Raw genomic sequence first — 25,868 nt, 5'->3', positions numbered from 1 at the left:
CTCAAGAGCAATATCAACAGACGCCAATAACTAGGTTGCTGGTGCATCCTCTCAGTTCGGGAGTGGAAGAGGCAGACCTTCAGAGCACCATAGATGTAAAAGCACTTCAGACATTTTCTGAGCAGTAACTAAGTACATTTACTGCTGAGCAATTGATGTTGAATTTCCAATTAATGGTATTTTAGATTACCAGCAGTGGTGAGTTAAGACATTCAGGTAAACATTAACTAAACTTAATTAAGTTTACAACAGCAATATAAAAACAACTATATATACGTTGTTAATTAAATTCATCACTGCAACTAGTGAAAATAACTATGACTCATAGTTTTGCTGTGGTAAAGAACAAAGAATGACAATAATAAGAAAAAGAACTACACAAGAGATCATGTTTTAGTGGAATACCACTGGGTCTTCAATTAAGTTAATGCATACATATCAAACATCCTTTGCTTAGCAGCAAAGCAGAATTGCCCACAGCAGAGACCAGTTAAAAGGCCTTGGGTATCATGATCTGAAACATAAATAAAATTTCTAAGGTGCTGAGAATTGTGCAGGACTCTAAGAAGTGTAGTAATGACAGAATATGTGTCAGCATTTAAAATGCCAAAAAGTTTTGAAAGGGGCAGGATAGTAACAATATTGTTCCCCAAAATAATAGCTATAAAAAATGCAAGCTAAACATTTCAATTTTCTGGGTGAGAATTTTATATACATTTTTACTCATAAATTACGAAGAATAATATCACAATGAGGGTCAGTACACCTCCTTTAATATTCCAGAATGTCTTGCAATCACTCACGTATAATGTCCTGTGTCTATACGCATTTGCTGTGCTTGAAGAAAATATATAATTTTTTTTGATTCTCTTCTGAAACAGTCATATTATTAAAAAAAAAATCTGGAGTTCCTGGATGGCCAGTTAGTGAAAACACACTTTGATGTCACTGCAGATGATTCCTCCATATCCAGTTCCTCAGACTCGCACCCAAAACCCATCACTGCCTCAGAGGAGGAAAGGGAGGATGATGATGAGGTGCCTGGTGAGGGGTGAGCACATCATAGCTCCAGAATGGACAAGGGATCTGGGATCCAGATCTTGCATTGTGCTGTTGAGCTTGCACAGGACTTCACATCTGTGGCAGGATCCTCCACAGGGACATCTCTTGCTAATGTTCTGCATGCCCACAATAATGTCAAAAAAAATTCAAGGAATACTCAGCCACTACTTCCAGCACATACTTAGAGATCACTAGAGAAGGATATTTTCCTTCTTTATAAGGTCATTTAAAATATCTTTGCTACTGAGCAGTCTGGTAACACCCGAATGCACAGTGACAACAAAACAGCAGGAAAGTGGATCCAACTGAATAGCTCTTTCAAAGAGCCAGCATAGGCACGTTGGGCTGAATGGCCTCCTGTGCTATTTCTTGACGCCAGATTTTGCTTGTAGCAGATTGGCACTACAGTTCATTCAATTAGCGCTCTTCCTCCCAGCTCTGGGTTATTCCCATTGAGAGCTCCCTTCAATCCTTTGAGGGTCAATCTTTAGTAGCTGTTCATTACTGTTCGCTGCTTCAATAGCTGCATGTGATCCTATGGAGGTACATTGGGTGATGAGTCCTTCCAAAGCTCAGCAGCCAGTCCTTTGTAAAATATGTAAATTGAACAAACTGCATAGATTTAGAATAAAATAATAGATATATTTATATATATATAGCATATATATTTAAACCACCTTTGTTTATTAGTTAATTGTACATTTGTATTTAAAGTACTGAATGGTAATCCTTAATTTTGTACACTACATATACTCTATTTATTAATGTTTATTTTTATATTCTATTAAGCAATATATTCAACTGTAAAATTTGATAGTTTTTGACAATATGGTTTGCTTTTGTGACTTTGTCCTCTGTCTTCTTCACTCCATTGTGCCAGTTCTCCATTTCTGTTTCATATATAAATGGTAAACCGACAACATCTTGCATTCTCAATCTTAAGGTTTCTAGAAGATACATGTTCTTTTAATCTTTGGGTCCCACTTTATTAAGATCCTCATATAGCAGATGACTCTTTTGGGTTGGAAACACATTATTATTTTCATGACAAGCTCATCTGACCTTTACAAACAAGGAAAGCATCAGATTTGATTCCTAGTCTAGACTAAGATAGCTGATCTCAACTATGCTGGCAATAATGTGTTTGCAGTTGGACTCATCCTCCCTAGACCCAGGGGAAGGGAAAAGAGCCAGGATTCTCACACCTGATCATCATCGAGTGACCTTAACTGGGAGTATTTGTGTGAGTAGCAGATGAAGACAGGATCGGAGACAAAAGATAAACTGCTAATAACTTCTTATCTACAATAAAAACAAAGTTAACATCGAAAGAGAATGATAGATCAACATTTGGATTGAGCCTATTGGAGCTCACTTCAAGTATTAACCTACTTGACCTGCTGTGCATTTCCAGTTAAATCTGTTTTTATATGAGGACAAGAGGGTGTTGGGAGTCTGGAACTCACTGCCTGAAGGGGTAATTGAGGCAGAAACCCTCAACTCATTCAAAAGGAGTCTGGATATGTACCTCAAGTACCGTAATCTGCAGGGCTACGGACCAAATGCTGGAAGGTGGTATTAGAATAGATGGATCGTTTTTCAGCTGGCACATACACTATGGGCCAATTGACCTCTTTCTGTGCCTTAAACTTTCTATGATTCTTTCTATGATTCTAAGATCAGGCTTGGCTATAATCCCCATATAGTTCAACAACCTGTTGACACTAGCCTCAGTTGCAGAAGTTTTCATACTTTAGCAAAATATTAGAGAATTTCTGATGCCGCTAGGCCCACACATCAGCTTGGGTCTGCACTTTCAGGAGAGCAAGTGTGAAAGCTGGAAAAAATATTTCTCACTTCACTCACTTCAACATCATGTAATACAATGAGAATAATAATCAGGAGAGAAGTAAAGCTGACTACCAAGTTGCTATCACTCATTTTGCACTATCCCACAAAGTCAAGATCTACCCCATTTTGTGCAGAATTACTAACAGGTTTGAGTTGTGGGCTCACATCAATGATAAAATAGGCTAAAACTGTTCAAATTGATTTTCTCTGTTTGCAGGTGGCCTGGGTATCGGTTTGTCGGTAAATTATCTATGTCTGTTTGTGGAGGGCTGTGTATCTCAATTTATGGATGGAAGGTCTTTTTCTGTTGGCAGGGGAGCATCTCTTCTTTTGTAGGGAATGTGTTTCTGTTCCAAGAGAGCTCTCTCATTCTTACGAAGGAAAGATATAAAGATATAAAAAGAAGAAAGGGGGTATCAACAGGAATAATAATAACAGGAATAAAAGGAATAATCAACAGGCAAAAAGAGGTAAGTAGAGATAGGGAAAATTGTTTTTTGTGTTCAGCAGAAATTATGGTAAATTACATTAGAGAGTGTGGATTGTATACTGAAGGGAGCTGGAAATGAACCTGTCGGATAAATGATATGGACAAAGGCTGATCTGAAATCCCAAGTGTAAATGGTGGCTGCATGCCCAAAGTATTGGAAGGCAGCCAGCATTAATGCAATCATACCCGACTGGGAGTCAACACCTTCAGTAAAGGAAGAAAAGAAAGGGAAAATGGAAAAATTTTAAATTACAATATTCAAGGTAGATTTGGAAACAATAAAACACAGTTAAAACTGCTAAGCAAATAATTCTAAATAAAAAAGAAATTGTAAGGTGTATTGTAGTTTAAGAGCTTATAGGAATTATAGAGGTCTGTTTGGTTAATGTCATAGGTAACGTGTTAAAGAACAGGTAAAGTCTTGTAAAGATATGATAGGTGAGATGCTGGGAGTAGAAAAGAATATGCTAGAAGCTTTAAGTAATTCTTTTTTCAACATTTATGTTGTGGAAAATAATGGTTTTTTTCTTGTAGCCAGAGGGGAAGGGTTCATTGAGTTCATGAAAAAAATTTGAGCATATTACTGAAGCATTCAGTGATAAACTAGGATCCTTGATGGAAAGTAGCCAAGAACACTTAAGGAAATAAATGATGGTAGGAGTAGACAGGGCTGTGGCTGAAATTCTTTATACATTATAAACACAGGCTAGTCCCTGGAGTCTAGAGAAAAGCATTTTTCCAGTGTTTGAAAAACATATATCTGTGAACTTGGGAATTTTAGACTTGTTAGCCTGACATATGGGCCGGAATTTTACGCTGGGCGGACGGGAGCCGGACTCCGACATAAATGTCGGTGCCAATCCCAGTCCCGCCCAGCCTGGGAATCTGTCCCGTATTGTACGGATCCCCAAACTTTAATTGGCCCAAGGCGGGACTATCACCCACTTGAGGGAGGAGGTCCCGCCTCAGTGAGCTGCCGGCCAATCAGCGGTCCGGCTGCTCTTACTCTCAGCAGCGCCACCGGGAGCGGTGGCCACTGCTGAGACTGCAGCCCAGCCGACCAAGGAGGATGCAATGGAACCAGGACAGGAGGTAAGTTCGGGCAGCCTCACCGGGGAATCCGTCGTGCCCCTGTGCACCCTGTGCCCAATTGCCAGGCCCCCTCCCCCGGGACGTAAAAGGCCGGCAGCTGTAGCTGGGCGGCCTTTTACGTCCCTGGCACATCCGCTTGCCACGGGCAAAATACCCGTGGAGGCTGGCGAGGGCCCTTAAGTGGCCGTTAAGTGGCCACTTAAGGGTCTTGATAGGCATTGGACGGATGGAGGCCTTATGGCGGCATTCCCAACACCACCACTCGGCGATGGGATCTCAATTTAAATATTTAAATAAATTAACTTATATGCATTAATGAAAGTCCTGTCGCCTCCTAATGTGCCGCCGAAATCTTCACCCTGGCGGCTGGCACTGACGCGTCTTCGGATCCCCATTCGGGGAAACAAGGCACGATGCCTGTGGGGAAGGGGTCATTTTCTCAGTGTGGGAGGGGGAGAGAAGGGTCAAACTCTTGGATTGGTTGGGGGCGGGGGATGGTGGGAAGGGATTGAGGGTTGGAGTGTATGAACTTTGGGAGAGCGAAGGTCACGTAGTCAAGGTAAGTATTTTGGGGGGGTTATAGGGCAAGGAATTAAATGTAAGGCGATTGGGGGGGTGGGACAGGGGACAGAAAGATTTATTTAATGATTTGTGATACTTTTAAATGAATGTGTCTTTAAGATTCCAAACTGTCATTTAGGGCTCTAAGCCCTTTAAAAATGGTGCCTGCACAGTGGCAGCGGACATCGTTGTCAGGGACGGCTCGCCCGCCCCCTTCATGCCATCATGGGAGGGAGGGTGCGGTATGCCCTGGCCATGTAAATGAACCGACGCCTATAAGAGCGCGGCGTCTCCGCGGAGTGAAACCCGCACGTGCGGGCCACCCTCTTTTACGGCTACTGCCGTACTCGGCGGTGGAAACATAGAATCCAGCTCACTGAGTCTAGGCCATTTTGCCAGGGAGCGTCTGATCCACAATGAGCTATACTGGTAAAATGTACTGAAAAATACAATATTTACTTAATATTGAGCAATGGCCTGTTTTCAAAGCCAGGATTTTGGAATATTTGAGCTTACAGATATACAGCTTCAAGTCAACTAGAACTAGAAACAAGGATTATTAAAAATATTTTAAAACATTTTTCCCACTTGTTCTATTACTAAATGCCACGATACAAAAGCGTTTCTGGTAAAAATGTTTCTGTGCAATTATATTTAAGCTGTGTCTGAAAAGGAAGGAATCTGATTTAAGTATCTTACAGTGCAGCATACAACTTGATAGGACACTATAAACAAAATATATTCATATCGACATGTAGTCTGGCCAGCTTCAGATAGATGTGGTGTTTGTTAAATGTATGTTAATTTATACAATGCCTTATTACCTTTATTATGACTGGGTGAGAAAGGTGTCTAGGGGTCTTTTTCAGCCTTCACCTGGTCTTACTGTAACAGAGTTTTGTTATAAACACACTGTGTTCTGAGCTCCCCCTTGGTGAATCTTTGTTTATCGCTTTCCAATTATAAGGCAAAGCATTAATGCAGGTTTAGAAAAATGAAATTTATTAAAACTTAAATTTAAACTCTAATTTGGTTAACGCCTACGGATAGATGCCGCGCCCCACGCTAGCATGTATCCGCGATACACACATGCAAATAGAGCCAGAAAAGAGCAGAAGAAAAATAAAGTAGAGAGGTTTGAGGCGATATCTGAAGAGGGATTTTTTTTTGTTAATGTGCTTCGAGCTCGCTGTAGTCCTTGCTTGTAGGTAGATCTTGGTTTCCGAAGCTGGTGAGAGAGATGAGAGCAAACAGGAGAGAGGTCTTTTCCAGTCTAGGAGCAAACAGCTTTCTGAGTTCAAATTCTGTTTTTCCAATTTAAAACTCCCCCAGTTGGCCAGCGGGTGGTCACGTGACTGACTGGTTTGACCAGGTCTCTTCTGTGTATTGGGGCAGGGACTGGTTCCTTTGTTACAACACTGTCTACTAGTATGAAAAAAAAAATGTCTTTCCAGCCAGGGGCTTGGCAACCCCTTGTAATAGGCCTTCTTTTCTTCCCAGCAACAATTTTAAAATTTAGTGTCCATGTCGTGAAATATATGTGCCTCATTCTTGGCTGATGGGGGCCTGCATGACACCTTCATTCTCTACCCAAAGATTCTGTGCCTTCCCGGTGCTCATCTATTTGTTCACTTTATAGCAAGCACAGGTCCTGCTCATCAAGGCCTAACTTATTGCTTAAAGGGAAGCTGCTGAAGATGAGATTGCAGATTTTGGAGATTTTTTGTGATGACTATAGATATATACAAAATTGTTGCACTGTTTCACTGTTTTATTCTGGAAACCTTCATCTACATTATCTTTTCCCTGTGGAAAGGCTCAAGTTCATTTATTCACAAGATGTGGCCATTGCCGGCAAGGCTAGCATTTATTGCCCATCCCTAACTACCTTTCAAAAGGTGGTGAATCACCTTCTTGAACTGCTGTAGTCTGTATGGTGAAGGTACTCCCAAGGTGCTGTTATAGTGGAAGTTACAGGATTTTGATCTCTCAATAATGAAGGAACAGTGTTATATTTTTAAGTAAGGAAGGTATGTGACTTGGAAGGGAACTTGAAGGTGGTGATGTTTCCATGTATCTGCTGCCTTTGTCTTTCTAGGTGGTAGAGGTTGCGGGCTTGGAAGTTGCTGTTGAAGGAACTTGGTGAATTGCTGCAGTATACCTTGTAGTTGATATACACTGCTGCCATGGTGTGCTGGTGGTGGAGAGAGTGAATGTTTAAGGTGATTGATGGGGTGCCTCAAGTGGGCTGCTTTGTTCTGGATGGTGTTTTTCCTGAATGTTGTTAGATCCAAGCAAGTGGAGAGTATCACACACCTGACATGTGCCTTGTAGATTGTGGTAAGTCTTTGGGGAGTCAAAAAGTTAGTCACTCGTCACATAATACTCAGCCTCTGACCTGCTCCTGTAGCCACAGAATCTATGTGGCTGGTCCTGATAAGTTTCTAGTCAGTGGTGACCCGCAAGACGTTGATGGTGGGGAATTTGATGATGTAAATACCATTGAATGTTAAGGAGGTGATTAGACTCTCTCTTATTGGATATAGTCATTGCCATGCCCCTGTATGGCACAATTGTTATTTATCACTTATCAGTTCAAGCTTGAGTGTTCTCCAAGATTTGCTGCATGTGGGCACGGATTGCTTCATTATCTAAGAAGTTGTGAATGAAACTGAACACTGTGCAATCATCAGCGAACATCCCCAATTCTGACCTTATGATGGAGGGAAGGTCATTGATGAAGCAGCTGAAGATGGTTGGGCCTAGGATGCTACCCTGAGGAACTCCTGCAGTATATAACCTGGTTGAGATGTTTGGCCTCCAACAACCACAACCATCTTCCTTTGTGCTAGGTATGACTCCAACCATTGGAGAGCTTTCCCCCCTATTCCCACTGACATCAATTTTACCAGGGTTCCTTGATGCCACACTGAGTCAAATGCTGTCTTGGTATGAAGGAAAATCACTCTTCCCTCACCTGAAATTCAGCTCTTTTGTTCACATTTGGATCAAGGCTATAATGAGGTCTGGGACCAAATTGGCAGAACCCAAACTGAGCATTGTTATGCAAGTTATCGGTGAGTAAGTGCCACTTGATAGCACTGTCGACAACAGTTTCTGTCACTTTGTTGATGTTTGAGAGTAGACTAGTGGGGTGGTAATTGACTAGATTTGATTTGTCCTGCTTTTGTGGACTGGACATATGTTCACGATGTCAGTTACATGCCAGTGCTCTAGCTGTACTGGAATAGCTTGGCTAGAGGTACAGTTAGTTCTGAAGCACAAGTCTAAAGCATCACAAACTATCTTTTTAATTCACACTCCTCTGCCCTGATCTCTGACAGTAAGTGAAAGGAGCTCATGGACAATTTTGTCTCAAAGATCAAGACCATCTGTTTAGTTGCCTCTGCCTCTGCCACTTCCCTCCCTTCCACAGTCCTTTCACTAACTTCCCAAAAAATCCCACTGCCCTAGGCCTGAACTCTTATATCTTCCTCTAGATTCCACCCATCAATGCTCTTTCTGACCTTATGTTGTCTATCTCCTGCTCCCTCGATCCTATTGCAACCAAACTGTCGACCACTCAAATTCCCTTACCTGGCCCCGTGTTAGCTGATATTGGGCTGGATTTTGTTCTGCCCCAGGCGTCAGGTTCCGGGGTGGGGGTGGGGGGTGGTGGCTGAAGATTCCTCCAGGAGAGGGCCACCATGCATCTTGATGCCAGGAGGGTCCGGCCTGATATTACTGGCGGCAGCGAGGCCTCATGGCGGCCCACACCCCTGCCGCACCACCCCCCCCCCCCCCCCACCCCCCAGCCACTAAGCGATGGCACCCCGATTTGAATATTTAAGTAAATTAAAATGAATAAATTAATGAAACACACGTCGCCGTCTGATATTCCGCTGCGATCATCGGCTTGGTAGCCGGCACTCCTGCACCTTCGGATCCCCGTTCAGGGAAACAAGGCACCACATTGGTGGGGAAAGGGGAGGAGATAGGTTTATCAGTGCAGGAATGGGGGAGGGGGTGGTGGTGAATGGGGTCAAATTAACGTCATGGGTGTCGGGGATGGTGGGAAGGATTGGAGTTGAAAGTTTGTGCAGTTTGGGGGGAAGGTCAGATTGTAAAGGTAAGCGTTTTGGGGAGGGGAAGAACAAATAATATTTAATTGTTATTGGTGGGGCGGGAGAGGGGCAAAAGAAATATATTTACTTATTTTTATTCAGTTAACCTTTAAATATTTAAATTTCCTGGTACGGCTGGCAGCCCTTTAAAAATGGCACAAGCGCCTGCGCACAGGTGGCTGACGCCATTGCCGGGGACCCCGCCACATGATTGGGTGGGGGAGGTGGCCCGCCCTGGCTATTTAAATGACCCAACAACGCATGGAACATTGCCCTGGCTCTGCGACATGCGGCCTGCATAGGCAGGCCGTCGCTTTTGTCGCCGCAGCCAAAATCGGTGATGGGCGCATAAAATTCAGTCCACTGTTAATATTTTTCTGTCCTCAGATACTGTTACCTCTTTAAATCTGCTGTCATCACCCCCTTCTCAAAAAACCTACTCTTGATCCCTCTGTACTGCAAACTATAGCTCAATTTCCAACTTCTCTTTCCTCTCTGAAGTCCTTGAATGTGTTGTTACTTCCCAAATTTGTGCTAATTTTTCCCACAATTCCATGTTTGAGTCCCTCCAATCAGGTTTCCAGCCTAGCCACCATATTGAAATGGCCCTTGTTAAAATCACAAGTGGCATTATTTGTCACTAACTATGATAAACTAACCCTTCTCATCCTTCTCCACCTTTCTCAGCTTTCAGCACTACTGACCTCACCTTCCTCTCCAATGCCTTTCCTCCATCGTCCAGCTGGGTGGAACAGCCCTCGCTTGGTTCTATTCTTATCTATCTAATTGTAGCCATGGAATCACTGACATTGGCTTCTCTTCCCACTCTCACTCTGTTACATTTGGAGTTCCCCAGGATCTATCCTTGATTCTCTTCTATTTCTCATCTACATGCTAATGCCTTGGTGATATCATCCGAAAACACATCATAATCCACATGTTTGTTGATGACACTCAGCTCTATCTCAGCACCACCTCTTTGAACCCTTCCACTGTACCTGATTTGTCACACATGTCCTCAAACACATGTTGGGAAAACTGAAGCAAATGTCTTTGGTCCCCATCACAAAATCCATTCCCTGTCCATTGTTTTCATCTGTGGCAACTGTCTCAAGCTGAGCAAGACCATTCGCGACCTTGGTGTTGTATTTGACCCCCCAGATGAGTTTCCAACCAAATAGCTAAACCATCACCAAGACCGCCTAATTTCACCTCTGTAACATCGCTCCACTTTGACCTTGTCTCAGCTCATATGCTGCTGAAACCCTCATCCATGTCTTTGTTACCTTTAAACATGACTAGTCCAATGCTCTCCTGGTCTGCCTCCCATCTTTCACCCTCCTAATCTTGCATTCACCCAAATCTCTGCTGCCCATATCTTAACTCACTGCAAATCTCATTCACCCATAACACCTGTACTTGATAACCTTTACTGACTCCCCATCTGACAACATGTCAATTTTAAATCCTTATCCTTGTTTTCAAATCTCTCCGGGGACTCGCCCTGTCCCTACCTGTGTAGTCTCCTTCAGCTCTACAAGCCTCCAAAATCTCTGCCCTCCTCCTGTTCTGGCCTCTTGTACATCCCTGATTTTAAATGCTCCACCATTGACGATTGTGCTTCCAGCTGCCTTGCCCCTAAGCACTGGAATTCCTCCCTAAACCTTTCTACCTCTCCTCTTTTAAGTTGCTCCTAAAGACCTACCTCTTTGGCCAAGTTTTTCGTCATCTGTCCTGATTTCTCCTTCGTGGCTTGGTGCCCAAAATATCATTAATGTTTTTATTGACATCACTGTAGTTACGTGCCTTGGGATATTTTACTACATTAAATATTTTATATAAATGTAAGTTGTTGTTTATAGTAGAATGTTGTCAGGGCTTATAGCCTTTGCTGCAATCAGTGCACTCAGCTGTTTCTTGAGACCACGTGGGTGGATTGAATTGGCTGAAGGCCGGCTTCTGTGATGGTAGGGACCTCAGGAGTAGGCCGAGATGGATCATCCATTCCGCATTTCTGGTTACAAATGGTTCAGCCTTGTCTTTTGCACTCATATGCTGGGCTCCAGCATCATTGAGGATGGGGATGTTCATGGAGCCTCCTCCTCCTCCCGTTAATTGATTATCCACCACAATTCACAATTGGATGGGGCAGGACTGCAGAGCTTTGATCTGATCCATTAGTTGTGTAGCTCTATCTGTAACATGCTGCTTCTGCTGTTTAGTATGCATGTAGTCTTGTGTTGCAGCGTCATCAGGTTGGGCACCTCATTTTTAGGCATGCCTGGGATGCTGTCCTGCACTCCTCATTGAATCAGGGTAGATCTCCTAGCTTGATGGTAATGGTAGAGTGAGGGATATGCCAGGCCATGAGGTTACAGATTGCGATGGAATACAATTCTGCTGCTGCTGTTGTCCCGCAGTACCTCATGAATTCCATGTTTTGAGCTGCTAGGTCTGTTTTGAATCTATCCCATTTTGTACCATGGTAGTGCCACACAATATGATGGAGGGTGTGTTCAGTGTGAAGATGGGACTTCATTTCCACAAAACTGTGCCGTGGTCACTCCTACCAATCAAGTAGGTTATTCCCTCTTGTTGGTTCTCTCACCACCTGCTGCAAGCCCAGTCTGGCAGCTCTGTCCTTCAGGACTTGGCCAGCTCATTCAGTCGTGGTGGTCAATGTTCCCTCTAAGTTGCATGCAGCAACCCAACAATCCCTGTGCAGAAGTCAGCCCCCTTAAATTACCACATGTGTGTGGCTGCACAAAAAAATTTAAAGGGGCCATGCTCTTAAATAAATCCCCACATACTCCAAAAAGATTAGAGGGAATGTTGGTGATACTACTGAGCCACTCTTGATGATGGATATTGAAGTTCCCCCGCCCAGAGTACAGTCTGTACCCGACAATGGAATTAGGATGAAGACTGCAAAATGGGCTTCCCATTCAAAATGGACTTCCCAGTGGGAATCTATTATGTGGCATATATGTTGGAGGAAAAGGAGCAGCAGGTGGCTGGAAGGGAAGACAGATTTATCAGGCATTGTCAAGAGAGTCAAATCATCCTGATGGTATCCATCCAGCAGGATACATCAATCCAGGTGAACTTCCCAAGATGTTTTCATGAGATTTGTTTCCTGAAGCTCTATTACAGTCATGAAATATTGGAAGAAGTTTTTTTTTGCTGGATTCACAGCACAGACAACTCCTACTGTGACAGACAAAATGGCCACAGCAAGATGAGCCAAGTCACTGTGCATGCATATATAATGCAAGTCTTTGCAGGGAAGCTCAGTTCATACATTTTGACAGTGGCCCCAGACAGATGACTGAGGGAGGCTAACCTTTTTTCAGTGTTGCTGGAATACCCAAGGTTATTGGGGACTGTTGCTTGTACTCAAGTGGCAATTAGTGTTCCAAATCTAAACTTCCATATTTGTATCAGCTGCAAATGCTTTCATTTCTATGTGTACAAGTCATTTGTATTTGTGCCAATTAGCAGTTTCCTGCATGTGAATTCACAAAATACTGGGAGCTGTCATAATGCTTTTGTACTTCAATAGTCCAGTGGCCCAACTCCATTTCAGCAGCAAGGGTAAGGGACATAAAGCTGTTGGGTGACAAGGGACACCTGCTACTTCCTGGCCTCATGATAACACTTTGGCAGATTACTAGTCGTGCAAAGCAACACTGCAGTGAAGCATACAATAAGATAGGAATTAGATTGAACAAACCATTAGGATGCTTAACAGAATGTTCCAGTCTTTGTAAAGGTTTGGAGGAGTGCTGCATTGTGTGCAAAGAATTGTTATAGTGTGTTGTGTCTTTCATAGTTTTGCTATCCAGAAAGTACTGATGGTAGATGTACTGGATGGCATGGTTGATGTTGAAGACCAGGCCCAAGAGCATAGAACAGATGCAATGGCTAGTGCTGTTAGACAACTGAACCAGACGTACTCACAGACACTGTGAATGCAGCACAGTGGCGCAGTGGTTAGCACTGCAGCCTTACAGCTCCAGCGACCCGGGTTCAGTTCTGGGTACTGCCTGTGCGGAGTTTGCAAGTTCTCCCTGTGACCCTGTGGGTTTCCGCCAGATGCTCTGGTTTCCTCCCACAGCCAAAGACTTGCAAGTTGATAGGTAAATTGGCCATTGTAAATTGCCCCTAGTGTAGGTAGGTGGTAGGAGAATGGTGGGGATGTGGTAGGGAATATGGGATTAATGTAGGATTAGTGTAAATGGGTGGTTGTTGGTTGGCACAGACTCGGTGGGCCAAAGGGCCTGTTTCAGTGCTGTATGACTCTATGACTGATCCCACTGCCTATTGGTGTCAACTCAATTCGTCCCCTATACACAGTAGTCGGTGTTAACCAACACATTTTTCAAAAGCACGAAAGGAATCTTCATCGTCTATCTCCACTTCTCACTCTCTCTAAATGCTCCAGTGCCATTACGCACACAGTGGTAAAGATCCAATCCAGAAATGACCAATAACCTGCTTGTGAGAGAGAAAGAAGTGGAATAAGAGTTAATACACAACAGGAAACATTCTTCCGCTAAGGACAGCTGAATCAAATTGAAGTATGCAGTGGTCTGGTCAGTTGCTCCTCTGGTTTTGGATGAAGTGATCGCAATTGCAGGGGGTGCACTCAACTACAGGGTGGGGTGGGGAGGGGGAGAGTGACTGAAGGCGGTGAAGCTGCCCGATAAAACTTAATGATAGGTAATTAAAATTTAACAAGGTATGAACAGCTACTTGAAATAGTTAAGCTTCATACGGTTTAAGTGCTGCCTTTGTAATTGACACCTATGATAATGAAAGTGGTTAGCGCCATTTGCCCAATGTAGACGGCTGTCTGGGATAAGCAGGTACGTTGTAAGTAATGGGGACAAATGCTTAGACAAATGTTCTTCTGAACTCACACCAATCTGGCTATGGTCTAAGTAAAATCCCTACAGCTAGCCATCGCATCGTAATCATAACCCTCAACATCAGCATAGTAGCCAATCTTTATTATCCTACAAGATAACCAAGAAGTCATTGCATCAATAATTTCAATGTTTTATTACAACTAGCTACATAGATATTACTAGGTAAATTTAACCTAATACATCAGAAAGGAATTGGGCAAACAGCAATGTGATAATGACCAGATAATCTGTTTTTGTGATGTTGATTGAGGGATAAATATTGGCCAGGACACTGGGGATAATTCCCCTGCTCTTTTTCGAACTAGTGCCATGAAATCCTTTACATCCACCACAGCAAGCATATGGAGCCTCGGTTTAACACCTCATCTGAAAAATGGCATCTCCAACAGTGCAGCAAACCCTCAGTATTGTACTGTCGTGTAAGCCTTAATTTTTGTGCTGAGGTCCTGGAGTGGGACTTGGGACTCAGAGGCGAGAGTGCTATCAACTGAGCCACAGCAAGAGGGGAACGCCAGCAAGGGAAAGTGGTAAAAATATGATACACCCTTAACTGAACTGGTTGACTTATTTATGAAACTGGAACTCCCTGAGATCATCCTGTTACATCATCTGCATACGTCACCAGCTGCTAACCATGCAGATACTCCATAGAATACACTCTCACTTCTGTGATACAGAATTGCGATATTTTGGTGCAGAATTTATCAGTTCTGAATAGTGACTGTTTAAATTTGTATTTTTAGGAACAATTTCATGGGGTACTGCAACTCCCATGGATGTTGTCAAAAGTCGCCTTCAAGCTGATGGAGTCAGTGAGACAAGATACAAGGGGATAGTACATTGTATTCGACAGAGCTACCGAAAGGAAGGACTGAATGTAAGTGAATTGCCAATGGAAACACAGAAAATGGAAATATTTTGGAGTGTAATCAAAGTCATTTTTTTAAGGTAGTGGAGTTAAAAATAATTATACTCAGGTCAGGAACAGCACAAGCTTGATGCACGATAAAAGTGCTTATACACAGGGCCATTAAGAACTCCCATATCAATCTCAGCGAAGCTTAAATGCAGAGTAAAACTCCCTGGCCACAGAATTCAGTGCTGGTGCTATGGGAGCCAGTTGAGGTAAAAAATCACAGGGAGTGTTGGGGCAGGGGGGGGTGGGGGGCACTCCTGACCACTTACAGAGTGACTCACGCCAATTGCTATGTTGTGGAGGGCAATAGCGCAGGTGTTCCGTGCAAGTACCAGAAGTGTACAGAGTGGGTAGATCGTGATGCCAGTCTAGTATTGATTTGACGCCTGACTTGCCATTTTGGACCTCGCCGCTCCTGTTAACATGCTCTCTCAAACACAGAGTGCTGAACATCTGCTCAGCTGCATGAGGGATGCCCCTCCCCGCCTCCGCTACCCCAACCAGCACTATTTAAAGGCAGCCTCATTCAACTCATGCATGAGCTGCTTTTGACTATCTACTTGCTGTTGCAGAATTTGTGGGAATATGGTGTTGTTGGAAGAGTTGTGAGAAGTTGTTTATGTCAGAAGGGAATGGTGCTGGAGGTTTGAAAGGAGTTGTATGCTTTTTAAAGGCCTCTGAGTAGACCACTTCTCCCAGTCATGGGATATAGTTGCAGTTCACCTTGGGCTGCAGCATCAGAGGGAGATGGAGCAGTGGCAGCAAAGAAGACAAGCCGCTCGCAGAGGGAGGAGAAGGCGGTGAAGGACTGTCAGCAGGATGCCTTACCTACCTAGGGTCATCAGGGAGCATTTCTCCTACCTGCACCTCAGCCTGGATCAGTGTGTTTGGTGGCTGTTTTTCACCAAGGAGGTGGTCATTGAACTGTGCCAGCTCTTGCAATCGGACCTGAAACCTCAAGGCATGGGGAGGACGGCAAGGGCTAGGGCCGTCAAGATGACCATGGCCCTGAATGTTTATGCCAGTGGATCATTCCAGGCTGGAACAAGTCACATCACCAACATATTGCAGTTTGTCATCCGTAGCTGCATTCTGAACGTCACAGTGGCCCTGTATGCCAGGAAAGAGGACTTCATTGTCTTTACCCTAAACAGAGAGAAGCAGGAGGAGTGGGCATTGCCAAGATAGCCACCTTTCCTGTGGTGCATGGAGCTGTCGACTGCATGCACATAGCTTTGCAGGAGTTGCGTCTTAATGGAGAGATGGACCAAAACTGCAAGGGATACCATGTGCAGCTGGTGTGCGATCATGCCCAGAATATCTTGTTACCGAATGCCTGCTATCTTGGTAGCGGTCATGATGCTTTTCATACTGCACCCATGTGCAGCTCCAGCCACCTTGAGCCACTCGTCAAACCAGAGGGTGGCTGCTTGGTGACAGTGGCTATACGCTGTACATGTTTTAGTCTTGAACGTTGATATCCATCATTTTGGTAAGTACTGAAAAAATGCAAAGAACAACTAAAATGGCAGATGCATAGGTAAAAAGGCACAAGTTAGCTTGATCCTCAACTGTGTTGGCCCTGCAGCAATTCTGTCGAGTGAAATTCTAAAGCAAATGCAGAAAGGTTTGATAAACAGTTGCTCTCATTTTGTTATTGTTTGGGGAAAGAGCAGGTGTGTCAAATCTGAGTCAAGCCAGCAAAGACTGTGTGCTTGCGCTGTTCCGGGGACCAAGAAATAAAAATGTCAATCCCTATTGTGTAAATGTAGGTACTTTCTGACAGAACAGGTGGCTGATATTACATGATTATATTTCTACCAGAGCTGCAATATCAGGCTTCTTGAGAGAAAGGTGAGGGAGCACAGTGCCTTTAAATAAGGATAGCTCCCAAAGGGTGTTTTTCTTTTAAAGTATATATGACAAAACTATCCAATCAAAACAAGGTGCATGTTTTAAGCTGGCATGACGGGTTGGAGCACCAAATGTAACATAAGGAATGTTGTGGCGCAGAAACATGGCTGCAACCCCCTGCATAATAAGTTTCCAATTGCTGAGGTGTTAGTCTGAGGAAATACTGTTTGTTAGTCAGATGCATCCCTACAGACAGAGAGGTATCGGGGAGAGGACATCACTCTGTCACTTTTCATTAATCTCATCATAAAGTATAACTAAATAAATAAATATATGTATGTCTAGCAATTACTGTGGGGGAGATATTAAAAATGTTTGTTTTATTTACTAGGTATTTTTTAAAGGAGCAGCTGTGAATGCCATTCGTGGATTCCCTATGAGTGCGGCCATGTTCTTGGGATATGAACTCGCACTGAAAGCATTGCGAGCTCAGTAAGCAGAAACGATGTTTGACTTCTGATGTTTGTCAAACTTAGCCATTGACATAGTTCTTTGCCCCGACCAACAGTTGATCAGCTTTATTAAAATTGACTCATGCTTCCTTGGCTCCTAATGTCAGCCTGTCAAAGCTCATTGACAGGAAAAGCATCAGACACCACAGAGATTACTCAGGATGTGGGTGTATTTCAAAAGTTATGTGCAACCTTTCCCAGGAAAACAGATGCAATAGATGCAAAAGAAATCAGCAAGCATCGAGGTGCAGTCCTGAAGAAGGATCTGTAGACTTGAAACATAGGCTGATTGACTTCTGTTTCTCCATAAAGACTGCCTGACCGACTGAGTATTTCTAGCTTTTACTGTTTCTGTTTTTAGAGTTTGGGTGGGGGGTTAATTTGTAGAATTAATGGGAAATGAACATCGTAGTGACTCACAAAAGATATCCAAGTAGGATTGCCAACTCAAGTTATACGTGTTCCTGGAGGTTTCATCACATGCCCCCTCCCAATAACTTTTTCTCCCCCATCTTCAATTATAAATAATGACAACATTATAAGGAAATGAAAAAAAAACATTTTTAATGCCTCAGCAATTTTCTGCTGGGTTGCTGACAGCAGTGTCCTGGAGATTCATTTTTAAGTCCTGGAGACTCCAGAATAATCCTGGAAGGTTGGCAACCCTATATCCAAGTGTTTTTGATGTAGTAAATGTACCGAGTTGCTATAATTATATTACTGATATCAAATTGATTTGTATCAGCAAATCAGTGCAAAATAGCTATAATAGGAAAAGAACACACTAGATAGATTTCATCTTCAGTCGTCACATATTTAAAACTTTTTGCCCTTAATTTATAAAATTTTGTAATGAATAATTTTATTAAGTAACAAGAATAAATTACTTTTTTTTTTACATTTAACAACATAAGATGAACATAGTTGCTGCTATTTTTAGTGATGTCTGAAGAAGCATAGTCTATTTGCTAGATGAGTTTGAGAGAATGCAAAATTTTAGGCACATGAACAGCAACATTGAAACCGGTAATGTTCAATGCACAAAAAACAAATACAGGCTAAAGGCCTGCTCAAAGTCACAAAATAAGACCCGACACGAACCCGACAGAACCACATCAGACCCGACCCAGTCCAAGTCCCTCATTTCCCCCCCAAGCTTGGCCCGACCCGAGCCTGACCCGCCCCAACCCAAGCCCAACCCGACCACCGCAATGTTCCCTTCACTTACTTTCCGACTCCCAATCTGCCAAAAGATGCAGCATGAGCGCGATGATGTCATAGAGATGTTCACTGTGCAGACTCAGTTTCCCTGCTTGACGTGCTGGACTCGCAGCTCAGGTAAGTTTTAAACTTTTTTAACACTTACCTTGCTGTGTGTGTTCGGGCCGGACCCGAAAGAGCAGCCCGACCCGACCCAAATCTGACACATGGCGTCAGGTTCGTGTCGGGTAGCAGGCCTTTAATACAAGCTATGTTTGACAACATAGAACTGTGTGAAAGAGAAAGAGAGGGGAGGAGAGACAGAAATAAAGAGAACAAAGGTGAATCTCGTTAATAGAAACTATGTGAGAGAGTGAAAATGGGAATAATAAAGGTTTTATATGAGAGAGCAGGTCGCTATGTAACCAAGAAGGAGCTTAATATAGGCTGTGTAAGACATGAAAGTACAAGACTTATTTATGATGGGCTGAATTTTACTGGCCCTTCGATGCCATGAGTCGTGGCGTCGAGAAGGGCCAACAGCATATTACCTCGGCGCCCCCCCCCCACCCCCACAACTGCCTGACGGCAGGCCCTTCATCAGCATATGCAAATTAATAACACGTAAATAAACTTACCTGCGTCCTGATATTATGGCCACCGTTTGTGCTTCACGCGCCTACGGAACTCTGTATGGAATTCCAAGATGGGAACTAGGTGGGGAGGGGGGAGGAATCAAATTTTCAGGGTGGGAGGGGTGGAGGAGCAGGGAAAACAATCTTGATTGGATGTGGGGGTGGTGGGAAGGGGTTGAAGGGCAAAAGTTTGAAGGCTGGGGGGTAAAGTTTAGGTAGGGAAAACAGCATGTTTTTGTTTTCCTGGGCATTTAAATGACCATTGTGTGTGGTGTGGGGGGGGCTGTATGGGGAAGGCCTCCATCACAAAAGTTTTTATTTACTAAAAATTTATAATGATATACCTTTAAAAATTAAAATTAATTGTAAGGGCTTAAAGCCCTTTAAAAACGGCGCTGGTGCCTGCGCAGTGGCGTCGGACGCTATTGCTAGGCACGTGGCGGCCACCCCCTCTATGTCATTGGGGATGGCCGTTCCATCCCCCCTATTTAAATGAGCCCCCGCGCGTAATTCCGTGGGGGTTCAGGAACGGCACGTCCGCGCGGGATGCCCACCACCATCAGAGTGCGCCGCCGCGAACTGTGGCGCGCTTGTAAAATTCAGCCCAATGTGTGTATGAAAGACAGTGAGCTAATACAGGACAGATGAGATAGTATAAAACAATACAAGATAGAAGTAAAGAACAGAAATATGATAGGGTAAAGTAGGGGAAGAGAAAGGTGAGAGAAGTAAAGAAACAGAGTTGAATAGAAAGGAGATTCTGGGACTGAGAAGGAAAGACACACACAAGCACACCTGCCTCATCCTTTTTACATCAATGTGTCTAACCTTTTCCTACCATTTTCTATTTTAAAGTCCAAAAGATTTTTTAGTTATCTTTATGATGTTAGTGTTGGAATTTCATCAGGTTGTGAAGGAAGGCAAGGAGGGAAGACGATAGTTGGGTTGAAATCTTGAAAAATTGTTCAATGCACAGTTTAAGTAATTAAGGGAAAGATATCCTTCTTTTTAGGTATCAACAACAACTTGGATTCATGTAGTGTCTTTAATGTAAAAAAAAAATCCCAAGGAGCTTGCATCATGTGTAAAGAGAATTGAGTCCATAGATGGCATCTTATGAGTTTTACAAGCAGAAAAAATGAATAGCCGGGCCAACTCAGCACTCTGCCTTTAGATAGAACTCATTCATACTTGTTATATAAAACAGCAAAATTTTAATTTTTATATAGGAATGGAATTCAGAGGCTGAGCAGAAGCTTATTGATTACCAAAGGCATTGGTTGGTAGGAATAGTGAACAGGGCATCACGGTCATCAATATGCAGCAGGATATATGTTTCAGCATAATGTGGAGCATAGCCAGAGGGGTTTTTCATAGAATCGTAGAGCACAGAAGGTGGCCAGTCAGGCCATCATGCCAATGCTGGCCCTTTGAAAGACCTAACCAATTAGTCTCACTCCCCTGTTCTTTCTCCACACCCCACAAATCATTTACATTTCTATGTTTTGTAAATATCATGCATCCATTTCCAGATGTGTGCTTATTAACTGAGACGCTTTCATAGAGGATTAATGAAACCTCTATTTGTTGACTAAATGTATTAAAATATTTTGCTTTTACGGGGCGTGACTAGCCATATGGAAAATCAATTGTCCCCACCTTTGGTTCAATAGTGGTGTATTATTGGCGCCCTGCTTTTGCCATGAGAATCTTGCACCCCTTCAGGGGAGCCAGTCTGCCCATGTGTATTATATGCTGATCTGATTCACCAGCTACTTACAGCTGATGACAGAGTTGAAAGCCTTGATCTTGGTGCTGACAGACTTTCTTCTAAGCTACTAAGCAAGATGAATTTTATTTGGTTAGTATGCTTTTAATGTGTTTCATTTAAAGGCATGATCCTATTACAAAGCATAACAAGTCACTTTCTGATGCCCTTAAATATTAATTGACTAATTATCATCATCAAAGCATACTAAGATGTATAGGTGGGTACTTGGAGATTAGACTGGGAAAGTCAGAAAGGTATTTTTTTGTCACCTGACCCATTGGTGCCACATATAATTTATTTTGTCCTTTTTCATCTGTGGAGTACTCATTTCTAATGACACTGTGATTATGTTGGCTTGGTGTGTTTCTTTCACAGAAATTATGCAAAAGCAGAATAATTTTTATGTGCTTAATGGTGAAATATGCCTGCACTACAGTGTGCAAGTCAAACAAATCAGCAGGATTCCAGAAGTACTAACCTCACTTGTGTTAAGATTGACAGTTTTGCAAATCCCTAAATCAGCCATGATCTTATTGAATGGTGGAGCAGACTTGAGGCATCAAATAGCCTACTCGTGCTCCTATTTCTTATGCTGTTATGTAATCTTCATTTCAATGTTTAAATTTGCTGTAGGCATGAGCGTTTTTATGTTATCGGTAGCCATGTCTTGTAAACCAGCTGATATATTTTGCAATAAATATACTTTATTACTTTATTTCATTGTAAATTAGATACCATGTATCTGTCTTTTAGATTACTGATGTAAAGACTGTTTTTTACAGGCCAGAAGAGGGGTGGTGAACCTTCTGTGCAGAAAATATTGTTTAGTGACACCATGTATTACTTTGCTGTTTGTACATTTAAATCCTATTTCATGTAGCTATCTATAGGTGACAAACAAATTGCAAATTGCAGCAAGGCCTTGAGGGATAAACATTTGATCCACTGTTGTGTCCCTATTATCATTTGTGGGGAGACATCAGTTGGAGATCAACCATGTCCCTGGAAGGAGCACCACACCTGCACTGCTGTTGCGTGTCTTCTAATATATTGGCAATGACCTGGAAGTGGGTTGGTTGACTGCTGTCTTGACTGTCGGACATGAATCTGGCAGGATCAGGGACACTGGCAGAAAAGAATAACACTGATATATCTGTGCAATGTGTAATGAATTTAGAAAGTTGAGCAATAATAAGGAATAATTTAGCCAGAAGTTCACTGCCCCCCCACCTTGATTATGTGGCTATCATTTATCATGAATGCACTTTTGAAATTTTAGATACAAGAATGTATAAAATTTTGTGAAATGCTGAGACTGTATAGTGTGCTTGTTATTGAATAAACCAGCTATGGAATCAGTGAAGGACAACCTCATATCCTAGAATACTTTCAAAATTTCATGTAATTTCTATCAAGGAAGAGCATTTTTATCTGCTTACTTTGGCATGTTATAATCCCGCTGGATTTTGTAATTCCCAATGAGCTTTGTAATACTATATTTGCTTTTTTTTTTCTAACTGTCATGTTGGAATGATTCCTTAAGTTTAAGTACTAACACATTTCAGTGTGGCATGACAGGATATGGGAGCTCACAACCCTACTTTTCTGTGTGGTGAGTTCTTCATCATCATGAAACCTTCCCAAGAAAGGAGGGAAATATAAGTGTCAGTCAGATGCCCACACCAGCCTGTTATACATTGGTAACAGAAGATTAATCATGAATTCAGGTTAGTAAGGTGATGAGCAGAAAAACAAGGTAAAATAGGGCTGAAATTAAATGCTAGTGAAATATATGAAACAGAATAAGACAGTCACACAGCTGTGGGGCACCTCACTGCAACAGGGTTAGTTTGGATTACAAACATATGAATGAGGAGCAGGAGTAGGCCACTTGGCCCTTCGAGTCTACTCCGCCATGCAATAATATGGCTGAACTGATTACTACACATTTCTACCTACCCCCGATAAACTTCCACCTCCTTGCTTATCAAGAATTTATCTACCTCTGCCTTAAAAATATTCAAAGACTCTGATTCCACCACCTTTTGAGGAAGAGAATTCCAAAGACTCACAACCCTCTGAGAGAAAAAAATTCTCTCAACACTGTCTTAAATGGGTGACCCCTTATTTTTAAACAGTTGACCCCTTGTTCTAGATTCTCCCACAAGGGGAAACATCCTTTCCACATCCACCCTGTCAAGGCCTCTCAGGATTTAATATGTTTCAATCTGGTTGCCTATTACTCTTCTAAATTCCAATAGATACAAGCCTAGCCTGTCCAACCTTTCCTCATAAGACAGCCCGCCCATTCCAGGTATTAGTCTAGTAAGCCTCTGTACCGCCTCCAACACATTTACATCTTTAAATAAGGAGACCAGTACTGTACACAGTACTCCAGATGTGGTCTCACCAATGCCCTGTATAGCTGAAGCATAACCTCCCTACTTTTGTATTCAATTTCCCTCACGATAAATGATAACTCTTGCAAAGAGCACGATCACAGTGAGCTAAACAGCCTCTTTATATGCTGTAACCCTTTGTGGTTCAATGAGTCACTACTATATTATCTTAATATGAAGAGCAGAAAACAGTTAGGGCTCAAGAAAACAAATCGTAGTATCAGCTGACATTTCTCCACTACAACAGTGACTACACTTCAAAAGTACCTCATTGGCTGTAAAGCAGTTTGAGGCATCCGGTGGTCATGAAAAGCACAATATAAATGCAAGTCTTTTTACTAACTAAAAAGTATCTTTTGCTCGGAAGATTCTATACTTATATAATGCTAACTGGCACCTAAAATGTCCTGTTTGTGTTTGTGATTTGTCTTTTACTTTCTTGTACTTTGTTATTACGCTATATTCTGAGCCATAAACATTAACGTCTGGTACAGGGCTGTTTTCATTTAAGTAATTTAACTGTAAACTGTGGCCTGTACTTAAAGGTTATGTATGTTCTGCTGAATTACCCTACATACTATTCTTGTGTTCTATAAGAAGATATTGGTGTGCTTATTGGTGAATCTTAATTGCACCTTATTTCTGTGTTTTATGTTTTTGAGCTATGTGATAGCACCACCCTGGAAAAAATGTGGAATTTTCCCTCATGCCCAAATGATATCATGAAGTTCTATTTCAATATAAACATTATTACATCGGCTCATCAAACCTGTCCTTTGTACGGACCATGTACGTTGGCTTTATCCTGGACTCAATAATTTCATCTTCTGTGGAAAGATTCTGCAGTTTCTATGTACTGGAAGAAAGACTATGGATGTAAACATTGTTACGTAACTGAGATTGTGATCACAGATTAGAGGGCATGATTATAAATCGAAAACACTGCATCAAGCCCGAAATGAGATTACGAGGTGTTGAATAGCTTCCCAGTTAAAAACATAAATGCTGCCATGCTGCTTTTAAAGTACTATCATCCCTCAACAGAGGAAATAGTTACTCTGTATGGTACCAGGGATGAAAACCTTCAGTTACATGAAGCAACTATTGAAACTGGAGTTGTTCTCCTTACAGCAGAAAAAGGTTAGCAGGAGATTTGACAGAGGTGTTCAAAATCATGAAGGGTTTTGATTAAGTAAGTGGCAGAAGGGTCGATAACAGATTTATGGTCATTGACAAAAGAACCAGAGGCCACGTGAGGAAAAATATTTTTACCCTAGCGAGTTATGATGACCCAGAATGCACCACCTGAAATGGTGGTGGAAGTAGACTCAATACAACTTTCATAAGGGAATTGGATCAATAATCAATAATAAGTGGGAAAAAAGTGTAGAGCTATGGCGAAAAAGCAGAGGACCGGGACAAATTGAATAGCTCTTTCAAAGGGCCGACACAGGCATGATGGCTTGAAGGGCCTCCTTCTGTGCTGTATGATTCTCTGATTCAATGTGCCTATCCTATCAAATCCTTTTATCATTTTTCTTGATTAGATCGCATTTCAACCTTCTAATTTCAAGTGAACGCAAAACTGTCCTTATAATTTAACCCTTACCTTCTGGTATCACTCTGGTAAGTTTGCTCTGTATCTCCTCCAAGACCAGTATATCTTTCCTGAAATGCCCAAACTTGAAGCAGGTGGATCTGACTGATGCTCTTTGTAACTGAAACAAACTTCCTCCCTTTTGTATTCCAGCCCCCTTGAGATGAAGGCCAAAGTCCCATTAGCCATTTTGATTACTTTTTACAAAGGTGCACTAGTTTTTTGTGACTTGGACACATGGCCACCCAAATCTCTTTGCTCCTCCATAGTTCCTAGTCTCGCAATATTAAGAAAATGTTACATCTTGGATCCAAAGTGGATGACTTCACACTTTTCATATTGAATTCCATCTGGCATAGTTTTGCCCACTGCCTTAGTCTTCCTACATTTTTTTTGTAACTTCCTTCTCCTATCCACACAACTTTCTGTGTCTGTTAGTGTCAACCCCACAATTGGATTTACAACTCTCTATTCCTTCATCCAAGTCATTGATATATATGGCAAAAACCGAGGGCCCAGTACAGATCCCTGGGAAACACCATTTGTTATATTCAACCAGAGTATTGTATTTCCTTTATCCATAATCTATGTCTCCTATCTCCCAACCAATTTTCAACCCATGTCACATGGTTATTTCAAAATGCATGCACTTTTATTTTTCTAATCTCTTGTGTCTAACCCTATCAAATGCCATGTAAGAGTCTACAACATTCATAGATAGTTCCCTATCTACCGTGTTAATGACATCCTCAATAAGTTTATCGAAATTGGACAATCAGACACAGTGAGGACTTGGACAAGTATGATCTGTGTCCCTGATGGTACATTCTAATAACTTGCCAACAATGAATATTAAATTGGAAGGTTTGTAGT

General features: G+C 42.3%; 1 protein-coding gene across 3 annotated transcripts in view; it reads left to right on the top strand.

The window, feature by feature from the left end:
* The window catches only part of slc25a48 (solute carrier family 25 member 48), a 45,310-nt gene extending 22,952 nt beyond the window's left edge, over positions 1-22,358 (top strand). For 2 of the 3 annotated variants that reach the window (XM_068043680.1, XM_068043679.1), the window contains 2 exons: positions 14,855-14,988; positions 17,273-22,358. In XM_068043680.1, coding sequence (XP_067899781.1) covers positions 14,855-14,988; positions 17,273-17,377 — 239 coding nt within the window. In that variant the 3' untranslated portion in view covers positions 17,378-22,358. Of the gene's footprint in view, positions 1-3,227; positions 3,384-14,854; positions 14,989-17,272 lie in introns of those variants that run through there. The other variant, XR_010976100.1, reaches the window with a different exon arrangement.
* The last annotated feature ends 3,510 nt before the right edge of the window (positions 22,359-25,868 follow it).

Source organism: Heterodontus francisci, chromosome 12, assembly GCF_036365525.1.
Source record: "Heterodontus francisci isolate sHetFra1 chromosome 12, sHetFra1.hap1, whole genome shotgun sequence".
NCBI lineage: Eukaryota > Metazoa > Chordata > Chondrichthyes > Heterodontiformes > Heterodontidae > Heterodontus > Heterodontus francisci.
This window is presented reverse-complemented; position numbering and strand designations above follow the sequence as displayed.